The following is a 24,718-nucleotide window of genomic DNA, read 5'->3' as shown; positions in this document are numbered from 1 at the left end:
GGCAGAGCAGCGTCAAAGTGGACAACCCGCCTGCCTGGCTTCGGTTGTGTCATTATAATTAAAAACAATGCATTCTACAATAAATCACACACAGGGTCGGATTTAGTGATTTGGAGGTCCCAGGCAAAGGCCAGTCTGAGCCCCCTCAATTTTTATGAGATTTATAGTAAAGACATTTAACTGTAAAAATGTATTCCCTTTTAATGTGCCATGAACACAACCAGTCATGATGTTTTCATCTGATTGTCAAATAAATCACTTCAAAAAGTAGGTTACCTTTGCACGTTCATCCAAATAATTCCAGAATCTAAGCAGTGCACTTTCCTTCAATTCGCAAGTGGCTGAAACAATCTCACTGGAGAAAGCATCCGAGCTTGCCCATGTATCTGATGCTGTAAGGCCAAAAAGAGTATGACATGCCATAATCTTTTAGGCCAGAGCATCAGTTAGATGGGCTTTACTTACACTATATATACAAAAGTATGTGGATTCGGCTATTTCAGCCAGACCTGTTGCTGACAGGTGTATACAAGCCATGCAATCTCCATAGACAAACATTGGCAAAAAAATGGCCATACTGAAGAGCTCAGTGACTTTCAACATGGCAATGGCATAGGATGCCACCTTCCAACTTTTATTTGCTTATTTGTTTTATTTCACCTTTATTTAACCAGGTAAGCTAGTTGAGAACAAGTTCTCATTTACAACTGCGACCTGGCCAAGATAAAGCAAAGCAGTGCGACACACACAACAACACAGAGTTACACATGGAATAAACAAGCGTACAGTCAATAACACAATAGAAAAGAAAAAAGCTTCAGCGATTTTTGCAATTTGTTCCAGTCATTCCAATCAACAGTTCAGTTTGTCAAATTTCTGCCCTGCTAGAGCTGCCCCTGTCAACTGTAATTGCTGTTATTGTGAAGTGGGAAGTCCAGGCGCAACAACGGCTCAGCCGCAAAGTGGTAGGCCACACAAGCTCATAGAACGGGTCCACCGAGTGCTGAAGTGCGTAGCGCGTAAAAATCGTCTGTCCTCGGTGGCAACTCTCACTACTGAATTCCAAACTGCCTCTGGAAGCAACGTCAGCACAATAACTGTTTGTCAGGAGCTTCATGAAATGGGTTTCCATGGCCAAGCATCCGCACACAAGCCGAAGATCACCATGTGCAATCCCAAACGTTGGCTGCAGTGATGTAAAGCTCGCTGCCATTGTACTCTGGAGCAGTGGAAACCCGTTTTCTGGAGTGATGAATCACGCTTCACTATCTGGCAATCTGATGGACGAATCTGGGTTTGGCGGGTGCCAGGAGAACGCTACCTGCCCAAATGCATAGTGCCAACTGTAAAATTAGGTGGAGGAGGAATAATGGTCTGGGGCTGTTTTTCATGGTTCGGGCTAGGCCCCTTAGTTCCAGCTGAAAAATGTTCTGCCTAATTGTAAGTCCGCCAGTGTTCGCATGCTTGCCTTTGGTGAATTTAGGCCATAACTCCGCCATGGTTTGTTGGACAAAGCCTATGGGGAAATGAATGCCGTTTTAGTATTTTTTGTTGTTGTGATAAACGCCGAAAATAAGGTCTATGGTAAACAAAGGCTTAGGAAATATTATATGTTTTGTTCTATGGGATAATCTTAATCAGCTAACGTCTCTTTTTGTTAATTTTGAAGCATTTATGTAATAACAAAAGCAGATAAAGCAAATAAAGACTTCATCATTCATTAAGATCATGTTAACTGACTGATATTATCTCATAGAACAAAACGTATTAGATCTCCTAAGCCTGGGTTAACCTCAGACCTTATTGTTGGCGTTTATCCCAAAACCCTACTCTTTCCCCATTAATTTTCCCCATAGGAATGGCTGAACTAACTAAAGGTGACTCATTTCTGTTTTTAGGACTACAAGCTAGCCTGTTCAACCTCTCTTTCGTATTGTCTGAGATCCCTGAAGATTGGAAAGCTGCCACGGTCATCCCCCTCTTCAAAGGGGGAGACACTCTAGACCCAAACTGTTACAGACCTATATCTATCCTACCCTGCCTTTCTAAAGTCTTCGAAAGCCAAGTTGACAAACAGATCACCGACAATTTCGAATACCACCGTACCTTCTCCGCTATGCAATCTGGTTTCCGAGCTGGTATCATCAATATCATAAGCGCCATCGATAAAAGACAATACAGTGCAGCCGTCTTCATCGACCTGGCCAAGGCTTCGACTGTCAATCACCACATTCTTATCGGCAGATTCAACAGCCTTGGTTTCTCAAATGACTGCCTCGCCTGGTTCACCAACTACTTCTCAGACAGAGTTCAGTGTGTCAAATCGGAGGGCCTGTTGTCTGGACCTCTGGCAGTCTCTATGGGGGTGCCACAGGGTTCAATTCTCAGGCCGACTCTTTTCTCTGTATACATCAATGATGTCGCTCTTGCTGCTGGTGATTCTCTGATCCACCTCTACGCAGACGACACCATTCTGTATACTTCTGGCCCTTCTTTGGACACTGTGTTAACAAACCTCCAGACGAGCTTCAATGCCATACAACACTCCTTCCGTGGACTCCAACTGCTCTTAAATGCAAGTAAAACTAAATGCATGCTCTTCAACCGATCGCTGCCCACACCTGCCCGCCCGTCCAGCATCACTACTCTGAACGGTTCTGACTTAGAATATGTGGACAATTACAAATACCTAGGTGTCTGGTTACACTGTAAACTCTCCTTCCAGACTCACATTAAGCATCTCCAATCCAAAATTAAATCTAGAATCTGCTTCCTATTTCGCAACAAAGCATCCTTCACTCATGCTGCCAAACATACCATCGTAAAACTGACTATGCTACCGATCCTTGACTTCAGCGATGTCATTTACAATATAGCCTCCAACACTCTACTCAGCAAATTGGATGTAGTCTATCACAGTGCCATCCGTTTTGTCACCAAAGCCCCATATACTACCCACCACTGCGACCTGTATGCTCTCGTTGGCTGGCCCTTGCTTCATATTCGTTGCCAAACCCACTGGCTCCAGGTCATCTACAAGTCTTTGCTAGGTATAGCCCCGCCTTATCTCAGCTCACTGGTCACCATAGCAGCACCCACCCGTAGCACACGCTCCAGCATTTATATTTCACTGGTCATCCCCAAAGCCAACTCCTCCTTTGGCCACCTTTCCTTCCAGTTTTCTGCTGCCAATGACTGGAATGAATTGCAGTAACTTTAAGCATCAGCTGTCAGAGCAGCTTACTGATCATTGCACCTGTACACAGGCTATCTGTAAATAGCCCACCCAACTACCTCTTCCCCATATTGTTATTTATTTTTTGCTCTTTTGCACCCCAGTATCTCTACTTGCACATTCATCTTCTGCACATCAATCACTCCAGTGTTTGTAAGTCGCTCTGGATAAGAGCGTCTGCTAAATGACTTAAATGTGTAAATGTTTAATTTCTAAATTGTAATTATTTCGCCCCTATGGCCTATTTATTGCCTTACCTCCCTAATCTTAATACATTTGCACACACTGTATATAGACTTTTCTATTGTGTTATTGACTGTACTTTTGTTTATCCCATGTGTAACTCTGTGTTGTTTGTGTCGCACTGCGTTGCTTTATCTTTGCCAGGTCGCAGTTGTAAATAAGAACTTGTTCTCAACTGGCCTACCTGGTTAAATAAAGGTGAAATAAAAAAATAAAAATAAATGCAAAGCTGGCAAGCTCTATTCTTCTCTTGCTAGATACACAATTAAAGGGGAATTACACACAAAAAAATGTGTTCGTTTTTTTCTAGACTTCAGAAATGGTCTTCTGATGTGATTTAAGCATTGACATGAACTCAGAACATCAATTTTCGTTGTTTCACTAGGAATAATTGTTACATTGAGAGTAAAAAAACGGGGGGGGATATCCCAAAACAGGAAAAATACAACGAAGAAAAAAGAATTCGGAAAAATAAAAAAGAGAACTTTATGGGACCTGCCAAATACTGCTTATTAATCATTATATTACCAGATATATTGACAGAAAACACATGTCTTGTACACCAAGAACCCGGCGAAGAGTTGCAGGGTAGAGGAGAAGAGAAGCATGTGCCTATTTAAAAGATAGGAAAAAAACTATTAGTAGCTCGCAGCGTTTCATTTTTAAAAAGGAGCTCTCATGCTAGAAAAGGTTGGAGGGAGAGACTGGGAGCAATAGTGTGTGTGAGAGAGAGAGAGAGAGAGAGAGAGAGAGAGAGAGAGAGAGGAGATAAGCAACATGCTGACTCCCAGTGAGTGTTCTTTGGATAATGAGGAGGAGACCTGGCTGGCGACTGTGGCACGTTTTGGGAGGATGGAGAGGCCAGAGATTGCCAGACTAGTACATTGGGCAAAGGAACAGTAGTTGGGTATTGGAGAAAGGCAATCAGTGCATGTTCTGCAAACAATACAGTGGATGAAGGCACGGCATGAGCTTGGTGAACGGATAGACATGGTTATGGACAGCGAGGAAGAAGCAGAAAAGCCGAGGGCAGAAGGAAGATGTGTGTTGAGGAAGAATGGCGCCAAGAAGAACCTGACGAAAGTGAGGATGAATTACCTGCATTGGCGTTGTAAAGACCTCCGAGTCGGAGCCTCGCCATGATGGTCATGTAAAGGTTGATGCTGGCCCAGTGGGAGTGACATGTTTGGAGAAAGTGGACCCCTGCTTTTTGGCTGAACCATATGTAGTCTCAGGCTGGGTAGAAAAAATGAATTGGGTACTTTTAAATCTGTGAAAGTAGCTCGAGGTGGACTTGTAATGATTTTCAGTTTTTCTTCTGCCCAGAAGGAGCGGGTGCTTCGCGTCACACGCCTCGGGACAAGATCTGTGACCCGGTCCCAAGCATGGTGAAACTGAGAAGACACTGTCTGTCCTATTGAGTTTTGAAGCAGAGTATGAGGTGGCGGTGCTATCTAGTGGGGGAGCAGCCTTAGAAGTTGATGTTGTAGACAAAAATAGTTTATGTGTCGGGGGGCTTGGGTCAGTTGGTTATATCTGGAGTACTTCTCCTGTCTTATCCGGTGTCCTGTGTGAATTTAAGTATGCTCTCTCTAATTCTCTCCTTCTCTCTTTCTTTCTCTCTCTCGGAGGACCTGAGCCCTAGGACCATGCGTCAGGACTACCGGGCATGATGACTCCTTGCTGTCCCCAGTCCACCTGGCCTTGCTGCAGTTCCAGTTTCAACTGTTCTGCCTGAGGCTATGGAACCCTGACCTGTCCACCGGACGTGCTACCTGTCCCAGACCTGCTGTTTTCAACTCTCTAGAGACCGCAGGAGCGGTAGAGATACTCTTAATGATCGGCTATGAAAAGCCAACTGACATTTACTCCTGATTATTATTTGACCATGCTGGTCATTTATGAACATCTTGGACATGTTCTGTTATAATCTCCACCCGGCACAGCCAGAAGAGGACTGGCCACCCCTCATAGCCTAGTTCCTCTCTAGGTTTCTTCCTAGGTTTTGGCCTTTCTAGGGAGTTTTTCCTAGCCGCCGTGCTTCTACACCTGCATTGCTTGCTGTTTGGGGTTTTAGGCTGGGTTTCTGTACAGCACTTCGAGATATTAGCTGATGTACGAAGGGCTATATAAAATAAACTTGATTTGATTTGATTTGAAAAATGATTAAAGGAACGAAAATGGCATAACTTGAGAAGGCAAGAACGAGATGTAAAGGGCATTCGGAAAGTATATATACAGTTTTTTGAAATATGACATTTACATAAATATTTAGACCCTTTACTCAGTACTTTGTTGAAGCACCTTTAACAGTGATTACAGCATTGAGTCTTCTTGGGTATGAAGCCACAAGCTTGGCACACCTGTATTTGGGGAGTTTCTCCCATTCTTCTCTGCAGATCCCCTCAAGCTCTGTCAGGTTGGATGGGGAGCATCAATGCACAGCTATTTTCAGGTCTCTCCAGAGATGTTCGATCAGGTTCAAGTCTGGCTCTGGCTCGGCCACTCAAGGACATTCAGAGACTTGTCCCGAAGCCACTCAAGCGTTGTCTTGGTTGTGTGCTTAGGGTCGTTCTCCTGTTGGAAGGTGAACCTTCACCCCAGACTGAGGTCCTGAGTGCTTTGGAGCAGGTTTTCATCTAGGATCTCTCTGTGCTTTGCTACTTTCATCTTTCCCTCGATCCTGACCAGTCTCCCAGTCCCTGCCGCTGAAAAACATCCCCACAGCATGATGTTGCCACCCCCATGCTTCACCATAGGGATGCTGTCAGGTTTCCTCCAGACGTGATGCTTAGCATTCAGGCCAAATAGTTCAATCTTGATTTCATCAGACCAGAGAATCTTATTTATCATGGTCTGAGAGTCTTTAGGTGCCTTTTGGCAAACTCCAAGCGGGCAGTCATGTGCCTTTTCCTGAGGAGTGGCTTCCGTCTGGCCACTCTACCATAAATACCTGGTTGGTGTAGTGCTGCAGAGATGGTTGTCCTTCTGGAAGGTTCTCCCATCTCCACAGATGAACTCTGGAGCTCTGTCAGAGTGACCATCAGGTTCTTTGTCACCTACCAGTCCAAGGCCCTTCACCCCCGATTGCTCAGTTTGGCCGGGCGGCCAGCTCTAGGAAGTCTTGGTGGTTCCAAACTTCTTCCATTTATGAATGATGGAGGCCACTGTGTTCTTGGGGACCTTCAATGCTGCAGAAATGTTTTGGTACCTTTCCCCAGATCTGTTGTAGAAGGCTGATCAATGGGAACAGGAGGAAGTTGAGCTCAATTTCGAGTCTCATAGCAATGGGTCTGAATACTTATGTAAATAAAGTATTTATGTTTTAATTTGTTATAAATTTGCTTAAAAAAAATTAAACCTGGTTTTGCTTCGTCATCATGGGGTATTGTGTGTAAATTGAAAAGGGTAGGTGGTTTGTCGAAGAAGAGTGGTGGAAAGTGTAAGAAGAGTGAGCCGTATGCTGGATCAAGGTCTGGAGGCAAAATGGAAGTGAAGGTGGGCAAATTATCGGAGGTGGCAGGCGTGGTGAAGTTCTCGGAGCTCGGGGCTTGCATCGATGGTCAGGATAAAGATGAGTCTGTGAGGGTAGGAGAGAAATGTTTTGAGAAAGTGGACCCCTGCCTTTTGGCTGATCCATATGTGGTTTCAGGGTGGGTGAAAATGGAGTTGGGAGCTCTGGAATCTGTGAAGGTAGCCCAAAGTGGTCTTGTGATAATTGTTTCTGTTTCTGCCGGTCAGAGGGAGCAGGCGCCACACAAATGGGGAGAACTGTGACTTGTTTTGCTCTCAAGAAAAGGGCGTCATTGAAAGGAGTGATTACTGGGGTAGCGGTAAATGTGAAAGTCGACCAACTAAATGGGAAGATTTCCGATGTTTGTTATGCTCATTGTTTGGTGCGACGCAGACAGGGTGGTATGAGTGGTGAAACAGAAGAGTCATTGTCTGTTCTTTTGAGTTTTGATGTTGAGTCTGCCAGAGAAATTGATGTTAGGATATTTCAGTTATCCTGTACAAGATTTTGTGCCGAATCCATTACGTTGTTACAGTTGTCACGCTTATGGGCATGTGGCAGCAGTGTGTAGGAGGGAGGTTCCTAGGTGTGAGAAGTGTGCAGAAGGGCATGAGACAAAGGAATGTGTAATATTGGGGAAAGAAGCAATCAGAAGTGTTTCCGATGCGAGAGAGGTAGGTTGAGGTTACCAGGGTTAGAGTAGTGTACTTCTGAAGCAGTGAACAAAGTAGAGGAAGCTGGGTCAAGGGGAAAGGATCATGTGAGGATTTGTGTGAGTAGTAGAGTGATAGGCCAACAAGTGATATATGCTTCCGTAAGATTGGCTTTTTAGTGTTCATAGCAATGGTTAGAAAATAGAGGATGTGGTGGCAGCGGCAGAGAAGTATTTGGGTGTATGAGATTTAATGTCAGAAGATTTACAGGGTGTGTTGAGGGGTGGTGTCCAGTCCTTCCTGGCCGTTGACCTGAGGTAGGACTAGATAGGTTTAAATAGTGGAATAGGGAGGTGGGTTATTAATGAGTGTAGGGTTAGATGGTAGGATATTTTATTTTTTATTTTTTTCCCCCATACAAAGTAAAAGGGATTTATACCCCAGTCTAGTTGATGGCGGTAATGCAACGTTTACTGGATGCCAACCGCCGTTAAACCTCATCGAAGAACAAGGGCGCAAAATACAACTTCCTGGTTTGATAAACTGTGAGTGACATCTTTCGCGATACAGGCAATTTCGTACGTTGTATTGACGACGGCCCTGTCTTGGAATGTAACATAATCGCTTTATCCATCAAGAGTGAAATACATATTCGTCTGCCACTTTCGGAAAATATCACATTAACGTGCTTTCTCTTAAACGTTATAATGGTCCATGACAAGAGTGAGTAAGCTCATGGTAAGTCGAAGTAGCTAGCAAGCTATGGTGTCCGCCTTGGCTTGGTTTCGATGTAACGTTAATAGTCAGCTAGAAAGCTAATGGTAGCCATATCACTTCTGTAGTTAGCTTAAATCTATCTGTACAGTAGTTAGTTATTTAATATATAAAGAAAGGAACCGTAGCCAGCTATCTGGCTAATGTTATTAGCTAGCTTCTATGTCAGCGTGCTTGTTGTTGTGCCTTTCTGGTCAGCATTCCCCCTTAAGAAGTTGGCCTCTAGCGAGCTATCTTACGTTAGCTAGCTAACGTTACTCTTTAGCTCGATACTTTATGGTTGCTAGTTAGTTACTCGTAGCCATCACCAATGCGCATAATGATTGTTCATATATAACGAGCTTATCAAAAACCACTAAATTGGCTAGCTTACAGTTAGCTAGCCAGCCAGGTAACGTTAGCTAGCTAATGTAACTAGTTGGTTGGCTACTTAACTTACTAGTACTTGACGGTGCGCTATTTTGTTTATGTTGGTGAAAGCTAGGTAGCTAGCTTGGTTCAGTCTAAGCTAAGCCCTATGTCTAAAGAAACTAGTTAGCTAGTTACCAGTTGACGTTCTAGCATGGTTGACCACAAATTATGAGTCAGATCAGTGTCCACTGCAGAGTGATAACGGTAGGTAGCTAACGCTTTAACGTTAGTCAGCTAGCTAGATGGCTTAAATGTCACTGTTGTCGATGATTCTAACGCTTTGCGAGCTACCACGTTCGTGTTCAGTATGAGCTAGCTAACGTTAGGTAACACTTGCCAACATTGTCATGTTAGCTGTCTTGAATTTCAGGTCGTTGCTTGGTGCAGTGAGATGACTAAACAAACAGAGACAGATCCATGCCATGCTTCTGTTACAGCCAAATCCGCCGTTATGTGAATTGTCCGATGGGGTTCTCGACCAGTTTTAGCCCGGTTAAACTATCTTTGCTGCTTTATCGTAATGTCGGCTTGTCTGTTTGGTCTGGTCTTTAGGGCCGATACCTGTGTGTAACATGTGTTGCCTAATTGTTGTTATTGTTGCAGAGGAGCCGCTGAACAAAGCTGCCAAAAAGCCACCTTCCTTTCGAATGTAAGCTCAACGACAGACTTGTGCTTCTATTTAAAGTACTGGTTTGGAGACAGACTTTTAATGCTGTCTGGTGTGTGGATGGGCTGATGTGACACGATAATGATCGAAGATTGATGCAAGCTTTCCATGATGACACTGACTGTGTGTGTGTGTGTAGGGGATGAGAGGAGCACAGGTGCAGCAGCAGCGTTTACGGCTGTGGGGTCAGTGACTCTCTGTGGGCTCAGGATGGCGCAGGGAGGCCCTCCGCTAGACTATCACATCCTGCAGGACCTCAAGCAGCGCTTCCCCGAGATCCCAGAGGGAGTAGTGTCCCAGTGCCTTCTGCAGGTAGGATACAGCAGTCAGACAGCTATGAGCACATACCTTACGTCCCAAATGGCACTCTATTGTGTTACTTTTGACCAGAGCCATATAGGCCCTGGTCAAAAGTAGTGTACTGCATAGGGAATTACATGCAGACCACTCTGCAAATTAAATGTACACTTACATTTTATTCAATAATTTCATCTAAACTGCGTAGTCAGGTGCTAAAGTCCTGCCTCTCCCATCTCCTCATTGGTTTTTAAGTGCATTTACCCACGTGGGTGATTGAATGATGAACTGAGGTCCACACTCCAGTCCAGTTGGTGGTGGTAATGCACCTTAAAGTTGGTTGCCAACTTAGTCAGAAGAAGACTACTGATGGAGGAGAGATTACTATTTTATTATTTTTTTTTATTATTTAACCTTTATTTAACCAGTCAAGTCAGTTAAGAACACATTTTTATTTACAATGATGGCCTAGGAACAGTTGGTTAACTGCCTTGTTCAGGGGCAAAACAACAGATTTTTACCTTGTCAGCTCGGGAGATTCGATCTCGCAACCTTTCGGTTACTGGTGCTCTAACCACTAGGCTACCTGCCGCCCCTACTAGAAACTATTAGTTTCCCCTTCTATCTTTTATCTGTGGATTAAATGTCTGACTAGAGAACACACTATTTTGTGTGCCTTGAAATGGGTAAATATTCCACAAAGATCCAGGGGAAAAAAGGACTGTGTGCATTTAACAACCCAATGTTTATATCCCAGAACAAATTAGATAGCAACAGCATGTCCGTGAATGTTTCATGTGTTTCGACCTGTCCCCAAATAATAATAAACTCAGCAAAAAAAGAAACGTCCTCTCAATGACAAATGCGTTTATTTTCAGCAAACTCAACATGTGTAAATATTTGTATGAACATAGCAAGATTCAACAACATAAACATAGACATAAACTGAACAAGTTCCACAGACATGTGACTAACAGAAATGAAATAATGTATCCTTGAACAAAGCGGGGTCAAAATCAAAAGTAACAGTCAGTTTCTGGTGTGGCCACCAGCTGCATTAAGTACTGCAGTGCATCTCCTCCTCATGGACTGCACCAGATTTGCCGGTTCTTGCTGTGAGATGTTACCCCACTCTTCCACCAAGGCACTTGCAAGTTCCCGGACATTTCTGGGGGGAATGGCCCTAGCCCTCACCCTCCGATCCAACAGGTCCCAGACGTGCTCAATGGGATTAAGATCAGGGCTCTTCACTGGCCATGGCAGAACACTGACATTCCTGTCTTGCAGGAAATCACGCACAGAACGAGCAGTATGGCTGGTGGCATTGTCATGCTGGAGGGTCATGTCAGGATGAGCCTGCAGGAAGGGTACCACATGAGGGAGGAGGATGTCTTCCCTGTAACGCACAGTGGAGAGATTGCCTGCAATGACAACAAGCTCAGTCCAAAGATGCTGTGACACACCACCCCAGACCATGACGGAGCCTCCACCTCCAAATCGATCCCGCTCCAGAATACAGGCCTCGGTGTAACGCTCATTCCTTCGATGATGAACGCAAATCCAACCATCACCCCTGGTGAGACAAAACCGTGACTCGTCAGTGAAGAGCACTTTTTGCCAGTCCTGTCTTGTTCAGCGATGGTGGGTTTGTGCCTATCGGCAATGTTGTTGCCGGTGATGTCTGGTGAGGACCTGCCTTACAGCAGGCCTACAAGCCCTCAGTCCAGCCTCTCTCAGCCTATTGCGGACAGTCTGAGCACTGATGGAGGCATTGTGCGTTCCTGGTGTAACTCGGGCAGTTGTTGTTGCCATCCTGTACCTGTCCCGCAGGTGTGATGTTCGGACGTACCAATCCTGTGCAGGTGTTGTTACACGTGGTCTGCCACTGCGAGGACGATCAGATGTCCGTCCTGTCTCCCTGTAGTGATGTCTTAGGTGTCTCACAGTATGGACATTGCAATTTATTGCCCTGGCCACATCAGCAGTCCTTATGCCTCCTTGCAGCATGCCTAAGGCACGTTCACGCAGATGAACAGGGACCCTGGGCATCTTTCTGTTTTTTAGTTTTTCAGAGTCAGTAGAAAGGCCTCTTTTTAGTGTCCTAAGTTTTCATAACTGTGACCTTAATTGCCTACCATCTGTAAGCTGTTACACGGAACCCAAACCGGCTGCGAGCGTGCGCCATTATGCATACATTTATTTTGTCTCCCCACACCAAACGCGATCACGACACGCAGGTTAAAATATCAAAACAAACTCTGAAACAATTACATTAATTCGGGGACAGGTCGAAAAGCATAATTTGTCCTATTTAGCTAGCTTGCTGTTGCTAGCTAATTTTTCCTGGGATATAAACATTAAGTTGTTATTTTACCTGAAATGCAGAAGGTCTTCTACTCCGACAATTAATCCACACATAAAACGGTCAACCGAATCGTTTCTAGTCATCTCTCCTCCTAGGCTTTTTCTTCTCTTGACTTCATATTGCGATTGGCAACTATCATAAATTAGGTGCATTACCGCCACCGACCTCGTTCGTCTTTCAGTCACCCACGTGGGTATAACCAATGAGGAGATGGGAGAGGCAGGACTTGCAGCGCGATCTGCGTCAGAAATAGAACTGACTTCTATTTTAGCCCTCAGCCTGTTAGTGTCTTAACGACCGTTCCACAGGTGCATGCTCATTAGTTGTTTATGGTTCATTGAACAAGCATGGGAAACAGTGTTTAAACCCTTTACAATGAACATCTGTGAAGTTATTTGGATTTTTACGAATTTTATTTGAAAGAAAGGGTCCTGAAAAAGGGACATTTCTTTTTTTTGCTGTGTTTAGTTGGTTCAGAGTTCGTTTTGACATTTCAACCTGCGTGTCTGGATCGCGTCTGGTGTGGATGTGCAAAATCAACATTCGCGCAATGGTGCACACGCGTGCTCAGTCTACACAACATGTTAAGGTGCCATTTTGGAAGCACAGATACACAACAGGCTACCAACATACACTAATTTTCTTGTTGAAGTTCCTGTATGCTGTTACACATGAAGTTGAACATTGACAGCTGTTTGTGGGGTTTGGTCGACGATTTAGTCGGGGTTAGTGACCCTCTGTTTTCTACAGTTAATAGACAGAGAGCAGTGACCGCTATAGAATTCCAGTCTGGCCTCCATCACTGAGCTTGCTGTTTTCCTGTCTGCTGTCTCCTCTCCTCCAGAACAACAACAACCTGGATATATGCTGCCGCCTACTGGCTCAGGAGAGTAACAGATACCTCTATGGGGAGTTCCACAGTCCGGAGGAGGTTCGTCTGAGCCGGAACCACATGCTGCACATCCAGTTGGGCTACCCCCCCCCGGAGGCGGGCAAGTCCAACGGGGGTGGGCGCTCCCTGGTGCACAGCTCCAGCGACGGTCACATCGAGCTTCCGCGGGCCGGCTTCCAGGAACCCCTCTCGGCCCCCGCCACCATGGCACCCTCGCCGGGGTACAACCCCTTCTTCATGAAGGAGCACGGGGGGCGCTCAGCCAGCACCCCCACCCCTCCTCCCATGCAGGGCATGTCCCCTACCTACTCCCCCGTTCCCCGCTACACCATGAACCCCATCACGGTCACCCTCTCCCAGAACCTTCCCAACGCCCCCCAGGCCCTGCATATCCCCGTCGGTCACTATGGCAACAGTGGTGGCAATGCCCTCTACCTCCGTCCCTCCCCCTCCCAGAGCCCCCAGCCCTCTCCTTGGCCTTCGCCCGGGCAGCCTGTGTATCAGCCCTCGCCCTACGCCACTCCCACCTACCAGTCCCCCTATAGCTCACCCCAGCACCAACCCCACCAAGTGCAACCCCAACAGCAGGTACAGCCCCAGCACCAAGTCCAACACCAGCACCAGCCCCACCCCCAGCACCAGCAGACCCATGTCTTCCTGCCAATCAGCCCTCCCACCCTGGCCAGCATGCCCTACCACCAGCACCACCAACAGCAGCAGCCCATCTACCGGCCCTACCTGCCCAAGAGCTCCCTGAAGAACCAGATCGAGATCACCTTGGAGGGCACACGGCCCCGCAGCAACTCCCCCGTCCACTGTCCCCCGGGCCAGACGCTCTACATGGCCACAAGCCCCTCACCCAGCTCACCCCAGCGAGGCCTTAGTGGCGGGGGCCCCGCCGCATTCCACCCTGGGGTCTACTTGCACCAGGGCCCCACGCGGCCCAGACCTGCCTCCTCGCCCCAGCCGGGCAGCCAGGCGGGCTACACCTTTAAGATCAAAGTGTCCCCAGGCCAGGCCCAGCAGAGGCCCCCCTCAGGCTCCCCTCCCGTGTCCTCCCCTCCTGAGTCTCTGCTCAACATGGTGGACCAGGGGGAGCACCATGCGCTGGCCCCGGCACCTATCCTGCCCATCTCGGCTCTGCCCGGTAACATCGCCAGCCACATCACCAACCGCATGCCCCGCCGGTCCAGCTCAGGCTCCGATGACTACGCTTACACCCAGGGTAGGCATGGCTTATGGATGGATAAGAGTGTGTGTGTGTGTGTGTGTGCATTTGTGTGTTTATCAGTGCGCTTATTTGCTGTTTATACAATGGGTGGGTCTAATCCTAAATGTTAATTGGTTTAAACCACATTCCCAGCCAGTGTCTATTCCACAAGTTACCACCGGCTAAATCTATGACGTTAAAATGCCTATTTACTCTGTTCCATCTGACTGCACATTCCACTGTTTCATTAGCCCAGCCAGGCAATTTATTAACTTGGAATCCTCCATAAAAAGCATCTAGACATTATCTCCCATTTCTTTTAGACTAACATTGTTTCATTATTCAAATTCGATCTCCAGCTGTCCCATAATTATGAACGTGTTAGGAGTCGGGATGAGACAGACAGGTAGGCAGCTTTTGTCAGCAGGTCGAAATCATGAATCGGCATCATTTTTATGGATAGTTCTTTGTATATATCAATAGAAAACAGCTCAAACGAAACGAAGTGCAGCTAGTTTGCAGTCTTTCCAGCTTCAGTTTGAAGTGATTGTGTTTGCAGTGTTGGCTAGCTCTCGAACAACAGAGACCTGATGAGAGAGCACATTTTCTATGCCAGGTGAAATTGCATCATTAGTTCATTGTTATGGATGTATCCAAATAAATGTCACTAGAGAACAGCTTAAACAAATGCAGCTACTGTTGTTATTCTGTCTGCACGGTTTGACATGACTAACTTAGCCGCAGTTGGCTGGCTAGCAAGCAGGGGATAAGAACGTTGCCAGTCAGTATGGCAATTGAACATTTGAACGAACGACTGGGTCGCGTCCATAGATACAGAACAAAAAGACTGAAGGACTGGGCCGAGTCTCTAGCAACCGAACCAATAGAATGAACAACCAGCCTGCTTGGGTAGCAACCCTAGATTTGTGTCTGGAGTGGACTATAATCTTGTGGAAGGATGAAATGGTATGAATAAATTCATCAAAATAACATTTTTAATTAAAATATGTCAAAGCTCTCAAGGCAAAGGGTGGCTATTTGAAGAATCTCAAATATAAAATATATTTAGATTTATTTGACACTTTTTTGGGGGGGGTTACTAAATGATTCCATATGTGTTATTTCATAGTTTTGATGTCTTCACTGTTCTACAATGTAGAATATAGTAAAAATAAAGAACTTTTGACCGGTAGTGTATATATGGCTGTGAAATTAAAGAATTTACATACATTCAGTGCATTCGGGAAGTATTCAGACCCCCTTCCCTGGGGTATTCAGACCCGCCAGCTGATAATAAAAAAAAAATATATATATATAAAAAAGTAAAAATATATATTTATTGCGGGGAACTGTGGGTATCCGACCCGATGCAGGTGTCTATAGTATGTACGTGGGGGTGTGTTCCTGTGTGTATGCATTTGGTGTGCTTGCTCGTTTGCGTTTGTTCATCTGTGCACAGAACCAGTCCTGCACATCCACCTGTGTATTCCCTCATCCCATCTGAAGCGCTGTGTTCCCTCCACTGTTTCCCCCAGCTCTCCTGCTGCACCAGAGGGCCCGGATGGAGCGTCTGCTGAAGGAGCTGCTCATGGAGAGGAAGAAAGTGGAGCAGCTGAAGGCAGATGTCAACGACATGGAGTACGACGCCCTCCAGAGACGCTTCAGACGAGTCAACAGCAGCAGCCTCATCCCCCGGGTAAGATGTGAAGGGTCATAACATGGTGTGCACACACACAAACACACACCTGTGAAGTGTAAAAGCATAGGCACACACAGTGATCACACACATGCATACACGAACACACACACCTTTTTGAAGGCATGGCACGTAACGTGGCATGTGTGAGCGCACACATACCTTTGAATGCAGTGGCACACACTCACTAGCTACATACATATAGTGCCTTCGGAAAGTATTCCGACCCCTTTACTTTTTCCACATTTTGTTAGGTTACAGCCTTATAGTAATATTTTTTAAATATTTTTTTTATTCCCTCGTCAATCTACACACAATACCCCATAATGACAAAGCAAAAACAGGTTTTTAGACATTTTGGCTAATTTATAAACAACAACAAACTGATATCACAGCAGCCTTAGACGTTGTTGCGGACAGAAATGATTTAAAGGAACGAAAATGGTATAACTTGAAGTCAAGAAAGAGATGTACAGCGCATTCGGAAAGTATATATAAAACATTTTGAAAATAATAAATTTTACATAAGTACACTGCTCAAAAAAATAAAGGGAACACTTAAACAACACAATGTAACTCCAAGTCAATCACACTTCTGTGAAATCAAACTGTCCACTTAGGAAGCAACACTGATTGACAATACATTTCACATGCTGATGTGCAAATGGAATAGACAAAAGGTGGAAATTATAGGCAATTAGCAAGACACCCCCAATAAAGGAATGGTTCTGCAGGTGGTGACCACAGACCACTTCTCAGTTCCTATGCTTCCTGGCTGATGTTTTGGTCACTTTTGAATGCTGGCGGTGCTTTCACTCTAGTGGTAGCATGAGACGGAGTCTACAACCCACACAAGTGGCTCAGGTAGTGCAGTTCATCCAGGATGGTACATCAATGCGAGCTGTGGCAAAAAGGTTTGCTGTGTCTGTCAGCGTAGTGTCCAGAGCATGGAGGCGCTACCAGGAGACAGGCCAGTACATCAGGAGACGTGGAGGAGGCCGTAGGAGGGCAACAACCCAGCAGCAGGACCGCTACCTCCGCCTTTGTGCAAGGAGGTGCACTGCCAGAGCCCTGCAAAATGACCTCCAGCAGGCCACAAATGTGCATGTGTCTGCTCAAACGGTCAGAAACAGACTCCATGAGGGTGGTATGAGGGCCCGACGTCCACAGGTGGGGGTTGTGCTTACAGCCCAACACCGTGCAGGACGTTTGGCATTTGCCAGAGAACACCAAGATTGGCAAATTCGCCACTGGCGCCCTGTGCTCTTCACAGATGAAAGCAGGTTCACACTGAGCACATGTGACAGACGTGACAGAGTCTGGAGATGCCGTGGAGAACGTTCTGCTGCCTGCAACATCCTCCAGCATGACCGGTTTGGCAGTGGGTCAGTCATGGTGTGGGGTGGCATTTCTTTGTGGGGCTGCACAGCCCTCCATGTGCTCGCCAGAGGTAGCCTGACTGCCATTAGGTACCGAGATGAGATCCTCAGACCCCTTGTGAGACCATATGCTGACACATGCACATTTGTGGCCTGCTGGAGGTCATTTTGCAGGGCTCTGGCAGTGCTACTCCTTGCACAAAGGCGGAGGTAGCGGTCCTGCTGCTGGGTTGTTGGCCTCCTCCACATCTCCTGATGTACTGGCCTGTCTCCTGGTAGCGCCTCCATGCTCTGGACACTACGCTGACAGACACAGCAAACCTTTTTGCCACAGCTCGCATTGATGTGCCATCCTGGATGAGCTGCACTACCTGAGCCACTTGTGTGGGTTGTAGACTCCGTCTCATGCTACCACTAGAGTGAAAGCACCGCCAGCATTCAAAAGTGACCAAAACATCAGCCAGGAAGCATAGGAACTGAGAAGTGGTCTGTGGTCACCACCTGCAGAACCATTCCTTTATTGGGGGTGTCTTGCTAATTGCATATAATTTCCCCCTTTTGTCTATTCCATTTGCACAACAGCATGTGAAATTTATTGTCAATCAGTGTTGCTTCCTAAGTGGACAGTTTGATTTCACAGAAGTGTGATTGACTTGGAGTTACATTGTGTTGTTTAAGTGTTCCCTTTATTTTTTTGAGCAGTGTATTTAGACCCTTTACTCAGTACTTTGTTGAAGCATCTTTGTCAGTGATTACAGCCTCGAGTCTTCTTGGGTATGATGCTACAAGCTTGGCACACCTGTATTTGGTTAGTTTCTCCCATTCTTCTCTGCAGATCCTCTCAAGCTCTGTCAGGTTGGATGGGGAACATTGCTGCACAGCTACAGTACCAGTCAAAACACCTACTCATTCAAGGGTTTTTCTTAATGTTTTACTATTTTCTACATTGTAGAATAATAGTGAAGACATCAAAACTATGAAATAACACATGGAATTATGTAGTAACCAAAAAAGTGTTATCTAAATATATTTGAGATTCTTCAAAGTAGCCACCCTTTGCCTTGATGACAGCTTTGCACACTCTTGGCATTTTCTCAACCAGCTTCATGAGGTAGTCACCTGGAATGCATTTCAATTAACAGGTGTGCCTTGTTAATTTGTGGAATTTCTTTCCTTCTTAATCCGTTTGAGCCAATCAGTTGTGTTGTGACAAGGTAGGGGTGGTATACAGAATATAGCCCTATTTGGTAAAAGACCAAGTCCATATTATGGCAAGAACAGGTCAAATAAGCAAAGAGAAATGACAGTCCATCATTACTTTAATACTTGAAGGTCTTAAAATGAAACTGGATCTCATGAGAACCGCCACAGGAAAGGAAGACCCAGAGTTACCTCTGCTACAGAGGATAAGTTAATTAGTTACCAGCCTCAGAAATTTCAGGCCAAATAAATTATTCGGAATTCAAGTAACAGATACATCTCAACATCAACTGTTCAGAGGAGACTGGTTAAATCAGGCTTTCATGGTCGAATTGCTGCAAAGAAACCACTACTAAAGGACACCAATAAGAAGAAGAGACTTGCTTGGGCCAAGAAACATGAACAATGGAAATTAGACAGGTGGAAATCTGTCCTTTTGGTCTGATGAGTCCAAATTGGACTTTGGATTTTGGTTTCAACCTCTGTGTCTTTGTGAGACGCAGAGTAGGTGAACGGATGATCTCCGCATGTGTGGTTTCCACCGTGAAGCATGGAGGAGGACGTGTGATATGGGGGTGCTTTGCTGGTGACACTGTCAGTGATTTATTTAGAATTCCAGGCACACTTAACCAGCATGGCTACCACAGCGATACGCCATCCCATCTGGTTTGCGCTTAGTGGGACTATCATTTGTTTTTCAACAGGACAATGACCCAACACACCTCCAGGCTGTGGAAGGGCTATTTGACCAAGAAGAGTGATGGAGTGCTGCGTCAGATGACCTGGCCTCCACAATCACTAGACCTTCCATATGTGTTGTTTCATAGTTTTGATGTCTTCAGTATTATTCTACAATGTAGAAAATAGTAAAAATAAAGAAACCCTTAAATAAGTAGGTGTGTGAACTTTGACCAGTACTGTACATAAACTATATACACAAATGTGGACACCCCTTCAAATTAGTGGATTTGGCTATTTCAGCCACACCCGTTGCTGACCAGTGTATAACATTGAGCACACAGCCATGCAATCTCTATAGACAAACATTGGCGGTAGAATGCCTTACTGAAGAGCTCAGTGACTTTCAACGTGGCACCATCATAGGATGCCACCTTTCCAATAAGTCAGTTTGTCAAATTTCTCTTAACCTGCCCAAATGCATAGTGCCAACTGTAAAGTGTGGTGGAAGAGGAATAATGGTCTGGGGCTGTTTTTCATTGTTCTGGCTGGGCCCCTTAGGTCCATTGAAGGAAAACGCTACAGCATACAATGACATACTAGATTATTCTGAGTTTACAACTTTGTGGCAACAGCTTGGGGAAGGAACACGGACTGCAAGCCAGGCCTAATCGCTCAAAATCAGTGCCTGACCTCACTAATGCTCTTGTGGCTGAATGGAAGTAAGTCCCCTCAGCAATGTTCCAACATCTAGTGGAAAGCCTTCCCAGAAGAGTGGAAACTGTTATAGCAGCAAAGGGGGGACCAACTCCATATTAATGCCCATGATTTTTGAATGAGACATTCGACGAGCAGGTGTCCAAATACTTTTGGTCATGTTGTGTATCTACACTGAACAAAACATTTCATGCAACATGTAAAGTGTTGGTCCCATGTTTCATGAGCTGAAATAAAAGATCCCAAAAATGTTCCATACGTACAAAAATAATATTTCTCAACTTTTATGCACAAATGTTTTACATTCCTGTTAGTGAGCATTTCTCCTTTTCCAGGATAACCCATTCACTTGACAGGTGTGGCATATCAAGAAGCTAATTAAACAGCATGATCATTATACAGGGGACAATAAAATGTCCACTCTAAAATGAGGGAGCGTGCAGTTGGCATGCTGACTGCAGAAATGTCCACCAGAGCTGTTGCCAGATAACTGAATGTTCATTTCTCTACCATAAGCCACCTCCCACATCGTTTTAGAGAATTTGGCAGTACACCCAACCGGCCTCATAACCGCAGACCACGTGTCTGGTGTCGTGTGGATGAGCGGTTTACTGATGTCAGTGTTGTGAACAGAGTGCCCTGTGGTGGGGTTATGGTATGGGCAGGAACAGAAGTGTAAAAATACTTTAAAATACTACTTAAGTATTTTTGGGGGGTATCTGTACTTTTACTTTACTATTTATATTATGGACAACTGTTACTTAACTACATTCCTAAAGAAAATAATGTACTTTTTACTCCATACATTTTCCCTGACAAGTACTCTGACTGAAATGCTCCAATTCACGTACTTATCAAGAGAAAATCCCTGGTCATCCCTACTACCTCTGATCTGGCGGACTCACTAATCACATGCTTTGCTTGTAAATTATGTCTGAATGTTGTGCCCTTGGCTATCCTTCAATTTTTTTTAACATGAAAATGAGGCCATCTGATTTGCTTAATATAAGGAATTTGAAATTATTTATACTTTTGATACTTAAGTATATTTTAGCAATTACATTTGCTCTTGATACTTAAGTATATTTAAAGCCAAATACTTTTAGGCTTTTACTCAAGTAGTATTTTACTGGGTGAGTTTCACTTTTACTTTAGTCATTTTCTATTAAATTATCTTTACTTTTACTCCAGTATGACAATTGGGTGCTTTTTACACCACTGGGCAGGCATAAGCTACAGACAATGAACACAATTGCATTTTATAGATGGCAATTTCAATGCACAGAGATATCGTGACGAGATCCTGAGGCCCATTGACGTGCCATTCATCCGCCACCATCACCTCATGTTTCAGCATGATAATGCACAGCCCGATGTCGCAAGGATCTGGACACAATTCCTGGAAGCTGAAAATGACCCAGTTCTTCCATGGCCTGCATACTCACCAGACATGTCACCCGTAGAGCATGTTTGGGATGCTCTGGATCAATTTGTACGACAGCATTTTCCAGTTCCCGCCAATATCCAGCGAGTTCGCACAGCCATTGAAGAGGAGTGGGACAACATTCCACAGGCCACAATCAACAGCCTGATCAACTCTATGTGAAGGAGATTTGTCGCGCTGCATGAGACAAATAATGTTCACACCAGATACTGACTGGTGTTCTGATCCACAGCTTATTTTAAAGGTATCTGTGACCAACAGATGCATATCTGTATTCCCAGTCATGATATACATAGATTAGGGCCTCATTTATTTATTTATTTTAATTGACTGATTTCCTTAAACTGGAACTCAGTAAAATCTTTGAAATTGTTACATGTTGTGTTTTTATATTGTTGTTCAGCGTAAATAACCATATACTGTAAAAGTACAGGTAACAGCCAAGATAATGGAAACACTTGAGTAAATGAGGGATGTGAAGTATATTTAAAGCAGGTGCTTCCATACAGGTGTGGTTCCAGAGTTAATTAAGCAATGAATGTCCCATCATGCTTAGAGTCATGTATAAAAATTCTGGGATGGCCATTTATTTTGGCTACCATGACTATGCCCTCATAGGATGACAATGCCCCCATCCACAGGGCACGATGGTCCCTGAATGGTTTGATGAGCATGAAAACAATGTAAACCATATGCCATGGCTGTCTCAGTCACCGGATCTCAACCCAGTTGAACACTTATTGGAGATTCTGGACAGCGTTTTCCACCACCACCAACAAAACACCAAATGATGGAAGAATGGTGTCATCCCTCCAATAGAGTTCCAGACACTTGTAGAATTTGTGCCACGGTGCATTGCAGCTGTTCTGGCTCAACGCCCTATTAAGACACTTTATATGCTGGTGTTTCCTTTATTTTGGCGGTTACCTGTATATGTGCATGCACAAACAGCTTTTATCTGATTCTTATCACATAGATAGGTATTTGTAAGTCTTTGCAGAGTATTAGATTTGGTAGGAAACCAAACCTTCTGTTATCTCTATTTTTGTGTCTCATCTCTCATCCACTGGTGTTTGTGCCTTTTCCAGCCTGAAGAGATGACCCGATTACGCAGTCTGAACAGACAGCTTCAGATTGATATCGACTGCACCCTGAAAGAGACAGATCTGCTGCAGTCTAGAGGTGTGTGTGTATACACACACACAGGCATTTGAAGATGCAGTGTACAGGAGCACCCATTCAGGAGTCAAACTACCAATGCTGTACTAATTGTATCATTTCCACAGGGAAGTTTGATCCGAAAGCTGAGAACAACTTTTATAAGAACATACAGACCGGTCCGGTGGTACCGCCCAAGCCAGGAAGGAAAGGTGAGAACCATGATGTCCTCTATCGTACCATTGTAAACATTGGTAACACTTAAAGGGGCAATCTGCAATTGATACATCCATTTTATTTTTATACTTTTCAATTAATGATATATACCAAATGAATTATTGAAGAATAGAACCAATATAAATGCTTAATGAGCTTAGTTCAGCTGTCGTACCCTGTCAGAACCCAACATGTAAGCTTGTTTTACTCCATTGTTTGTAAACAACATAATTAGACAAACACTGCATAACCTCAAAACATGGTTCAAACTAATGTTGGTATCATGGATGGTCAGTCCTTGCATCCATAGCCCTGTCTATGAATTTGAGAGTGGTTACATTTTCTTGATCCCTATCCTTCAGCGTTTTACCAAAACAGTGGTGGAGTGTCCACTTCTTATTGTTTCTTAAAAGAAAAATACTAAGACTATATATGCTGTGTTTGTCTGTGTGACGCGAAGACTCTGTCTTTCTCCCAGAGGTGGAGCGGAACGCCAAGCCTGTAGCTGCCGGGCCCCCTCAGAGGGACGAGGACTTTGAGGGAGCCCAGTGGAGCTGTGAAGAATGCACCTTCCTCAACCACCCTGCACTCAACCGCTGTGAACAGTGCGAGATGCCGCGCTACACCTGAACCTTGCCCAGCCCTATCCCGGATAGTAGTCACCCCCCCACCCTTACTTCCTCCATCCCTGTAAACTTCTCCTCCAATTGGTCCCCGCCCATGGCTTTGTGTGATAACCCTCCCCCCTGCACTATGACCCTTGTTTCCATTGGAGGAAAGCATTTTTACAGGAGAGGATAGCGGGAGACTGTTCTCATGGCAACCTAAAAAGGAGGGACTAGCTGTCGAGCGGACAGTGGGTGTGGCTATAACTACTGGAGCGTTGTTTTTAAAATACGCAGGAAGAGGAGGCGTGGTTTACAGAGTGAACATTCCATTGCAGAATGAATGACTGCCCTGTTTACACGACTGAGCCCATTCCCAAACCCCGTGGACGAACGCAGGCGCTTCTTACAGTGGGACATTCCTCTACAAATGGCCAGGGCTGCACTGCACTCTGACAGTGGGACAATGCAATGGCAAAAAGAAAGGGTCTGGTGAACTCATCCTAATGTAGATTATACACTGTATCAGCTCTGTACCAAGAGCTCCTCCTTTCATCAAATGAAGAACACTAAAGAGACTTGCATATGAATATATTCCTGGTACTTGTATGCATATTATGCCCACACTGTATTCTGTGTTAAAGATGTCAATTTTCCTGTGCAAATGGCTCAAGTTGCTGTACTTAATAAAGGAGCTGATTCTGTGTGACTGTTGCTTACACCTGGACTATTTCCTGTAGTCTCTTGTGTTTTTTTTGTATTTCCTTTAATTTGTGGCATTTTAGTTTAAAGGTCCAATATAGCTGTTTTTAGCTTAATATCAAATAATTTCTGGGTAACAATTGAAGTACCTTACTGTGATTTTGTTTTTACATTTAAATGGTCAAAAGAAATAGCAATTTTGCAAGAGCTATCTAGGACTGGTCTGAGTGAAGAGGGGAAAGCTGAACTTGTTTTTATTGGCAGAGGTTTGGAATTCTGTGTGTAAGAGCGGTTTGAAAACAAACAGGGCATTACCATTTTCACAGTATTATTCCAACCTTGTGTGGAAATGTATGTAAAACACAGAATCTAGATTTAGACTGCACTGGGCCTTTAATGAGCTACTGCTTGTTTTGACTAGGTTGTCCCCTAATGCAAATTAAACACACAAGTCTTTTTCATGACCAGTTTTATTGTATTAGTAAATAAAGCAGTAGGCATCACACACATCAGCAATCAACTTCATTTATAAAGCCCTTCTTACTTCAGCTGATGTCACAAAGTGCTGTACAGAAACCCAGCCTGAAACCCCAAACAGCAGGCAATGCAGGTGTAGTCACTCAGCACACACACCTCGTTACTCCTTTACACTCCCACATTTC

General features: G+C 44.8%; 1 protein-coding gene across 6 annotated transcripts; it reads left to right on the top strand.

The window, feature by feature from the left end:
- The first annotated feature begins 8,164 nt into the window (after window positions 1–8,164).
- Window positions 8,165–24,523, top strand: LOC120053650 (TGF-beta-activated kinase 1 and MAP3K7-binding protein 3-like). 6 transcript variants are annotated; one of them, XM_039000814.1, is made up of 8 exons: window positions 8,165–8,383; window positions 9,434–9,479; window positions 9,637–9,809; window positions 13,004–14,276; window positions 15,797–15,957; window positions 22,464–22,557; window positions 22,662–22,745; window positions 23,210–24,523. In XM_039000814.1, exons 3-8 carry the CDS (start codon window positions 9,708–9,710, stop codon window positions 23,377–23,379), a joined length of 1,884 nt encoding a protein of 627 aa, XP_038856742.1. In that variant the 5' UTR covers window positions 8,165–8,383; window positions 9,434–9,479; window positions 9,637–9,707; the 3' UTR covers window positions 23,380–24,523. The 6 variants fall into 6 exon arrangements, with proteins under 6 accessions (XP_038856742.1, XP_038856741.1, XP_038856739.1 ...); XM_039000813.1 differs by lacking the exon at window positions 9,434–9,479; XM_039000811.1 differs by having other exon boundaries at window positions 9,434–9,809.
- The last annotated feature ends 195 nt before the right edge of the window (window positions 24,524–24,718 follow it).

This window comes from Salvelinus namaycush, chromosome 9, assembly GCF_016432855.1.
Source record: "Salvelinus namaycush isolate Seneca chromosome 9, SaNama_1.0, whole genome shotgun sequence".
NCBI classification, from domain to species: Eukaryota; Metazoa; Chordata; class Actinopteri; order Salmoniformes; family Salmonidae; genus Salvelinus; species Salvelinus namaycush.
The sequence above is the reverse complement of the archived record's forward strand: the minus strand, read 5'-3'. Positions and strand labels throughout refer to the sequence as shown.

Bases quoted from the DNA above. Each gene is read 5' to 3' on its own strand.
- LOC120053650 (XM_039000811.1), top strand. From the start codon at position 9,606: ATGATGACACTGACTGTGTGTGTGTGTGTAGGGGATGAGAGGAGCACA. The intron at 22,558-22,661 runs GTGTGTGTGTAT...TCATTTCCACAG, and splicing joins AGATCTGCTGCAGTCTAGAG to GGAAGTTTGATCCGAAAGCT. The intron at 22,746-23,209 runs GTGAGAACCATG...TGTGACGCGAAG, and splicing joins GCCCAAGCCAGGAAGGAAAG to ACTCTGTCTTTCTCCCAGAG.